This window comes from Dipodomys ordii, unplaced genomic scaffold, assembly GCF_000151885.1.
Source record: "Dipodomys ordii isolate 6190 unplaced genomic scaffold, Dord_2.0 Scaffold20, whole genome shotgun sequence".
NCBI classification, from domain to species: Eukaryota; Metazoa; Chordata; class Mammalia; order Rodentia; family Heteromyidae; genus Dipodomys; species Dipodomys ordii.
In genome coordinates this window covers 4,049,085-4,051,599 of record NW_012267236.1, presented here as the reverse complement: position 1 = coordinate 4,051,599, position 2,515 = coordinate 4,049,085, and the positions used below count along the sequence as shown (strand labels likewise).

General features: G+C 43.0%; 1 protein-coding gene across 3 annotated transcripts in view; it reads left to right on the top strand.

Moving 5' to 3' along the window:
• The window catches only part of Spast (spastin), a 57,069-nt gene that overhangs the window by 47,307 nt on the left and 7,247 nt on the right, over nucleotides 1–2,515 (top strand). For all 3 annotated transcript variants that reach the window (XM_013013722.1, XM_013013723.1, XM_013013724.1), the window contains one exon: nucleotides 1,931–2,001. In XM_013013722.1, coding sequence (XP_012869176.1) covers nucleotides 1,931–2,001 — 71 coding nt within the window. The remainder of the gene's footprint in view (nucleotides 1–1,930; nucleotides 2,002–2,515) is intronic.

Genomic DNA, 2,515 nt, shown 5'->3' with positions numbered 1-2,515 from the left:
AAAAAAAAAAAAAGTCCCCTAGGAGGTAGCTATTTTTGTTATCAGTTAAAAGCAATAAATCTGTAGCAGTAAAAAACTTAGTATAATTTCAAGGCCCCTAAAGGTTAACCAACTTTTTTTTGGCCAGTCCTAGGGCTTAAACTCAGGACCTACGCATGATCCCTGAGCTGCTTTTGCTGAAGGCTAGCACTCTACCACTTGAGCCACAGCGCCATTTTCAACTTTTTCTATTTATGTGGAACTGAGGAATAGAACCCAGAGCTTCATGCATGCTAGACAAGCACTCTACCACTAAACCACATTCCCAACCCCAAGGTTAACAGACTTTTCTCTTAAAAACTCTTACCTAGTTTAGGCTTTGTGGACTGATTCTGGTGTCACTTGCATACTTCTTGTCATCATCTTTTTTTTTTTTTTTTTTTTTTTGGTCAGTTGTGAGGCTTGAACTCTGGGCCTAAGCACTGTCCCTCAGCTCTTCAGCTCAATGCGAGCGCTCTACCACTTGAGCTACTGCACCACTTCTGGTTTTCAAGTGGTTTATTGGATATAACAGAGAGCTTCACTGACTTTCCTGCTGGGGCTGCTTTGAACCACGATCCTCAGATCTCAGCCTCCTGAACAACTAGGATTATATACGTGAGCCACTGATGCCTGGCTACTGAGTTTTTTGGTGTTTAATTGGAGATAGGAGTCTCATGGACTGTCCTGCCTCTGCTGACTTCGAACTGCGATCCTCAGATCTCAGCCTCCTGAGTAGCTAGGATTATAGGTGTGAGCCACTGGAGCCTGCTGGCTTTCTTGTTTTTTTGTTTTTCTTTTTTGTTGGTTGTGGAGCTTGAACTCAGGACCTGAGTGCTGCCCCTGAGTTTTTTCTCTCAAGTCTAGCACTACCACTTTGAGCCACAGCACCACTTCCAGCTTTCTAGTGGTTAAATGGAGGTAAGAGTCTCACTGATTTCACTGTTGTGGCTAGCTCAAACTGCAGTCCTCAGAACTCAGTAGCTAGGATTACAGGAGGAGTAACTGGCTCTAAATGAGTAGCTCTAATGGTGAAAATGTAAGGTGTTATACACACTCACATTACATTGTTTTGCTTTTTGCAATGAGCCTTTTTTGTTACTTTCGTGCTCTTAAAAATCAAACCATGAACTAAGGTGCCTGTGGCTCAAGCCTATAATCCGAACTACTCAGGAGGTTGAGATATAGGATTTCAGTTCAAAGCCAGCCTGGGCAGAAAAGTCTCCATGAGACTCTTATCTCCAATTAACCAATAGATATGACAAAGTAAACAGGACCCAAGAAACCAAAGACCTCTTTTTTTTTTTTTCCTGGTCCTGGGCTTGCACCCAGGGCCTGGACACTGTCCTTGAGCCTCTCTCTGCTCAAGGCAATGCTCTACCACTTGTGATAGAGCACTATCTAATATCTGCATATCAGGGAGAACATGCATTGTGTTAGAGAGAACATGTCTTCTGATCTTGGCTTATAAACTCGCTCAGATTTGTTCTAGTTCCATTCATATCCTTGCAAGTGCCATTATTTTGTTCTTTCTGATGGCCATGTAATATTCCATTGTATATAGGTACCACACTTTTTGGATCCATTCATCTGTGGTGTGGCATCTGGGTTGTTTCTATATTTTGGCTATTGTGAACATTGAGGTGCATGTATCTTTGTCGTATCCTGGTTCCTGTTGCTCAGGGTAGATGCCTAGTGGTACTGTGGCTGGGTAATAGTTTACATTCCCACCAGTAGGGCAGTAGGGTTCCTCTTTGACTACATCCCCGCCAGCATTTGTCATTGTCTGAATTTAGGGTATAGGCCTTTCTGACTGGGGTAAGGTGGTATCTCAGGGTTGTTTTATTTGTATTTCCTTTACCCATGCCCAGTTTTTAATCTATAAAATGAAAAATTTCCTTCTACTTTTCAGAATGACAGATGGATACTCAGGAAGTGATCTAACAGCTTTGGCAAAAGATGCAGCTCTGGGTCCTATCCGAGGTACGTGTATGAGAGCTTCAATACTTGATGTATTTAACATGCCACTTTAGCTGTGTGCCAATGGCTTAGACTTGTAATCCTAGTTACTAAGGAAGCTGAAATCTGATACTGTGGTTCAAAGGCAGACCAAGCAAGGAAGTCTATGAGACTCTTATCTCTAATAATTAACCACCAAAAATCTAGAAGTGAAGTTGTGGCCCAAGTAGTAGAATGCTAGCCTTGAGTACAAAAGCTTAGGAACAGTACCCAGGCCCTGAGTTCAAGCACCAAGACCAGCAATGGAAAAAAAAATGTTATACCACTTTAGAAGTTTAAAAAGTCCCCTAGGAGGGGCTGAGAAGGTGGCTCAGTGGTAGAGTGCTTGCCTCAAATGCATGAGGGCCTGGGTTAAATTCCTCAGCACCATATAAACAGAAAAATCTGGAAATGGCACTGTGGGTCAAGTGGTAGAGCACTAGCCTTGAGCTGAAGAGCTGAGGGACAGTGCCTAGGCCCAGAGTGCAAGCCCCACAAC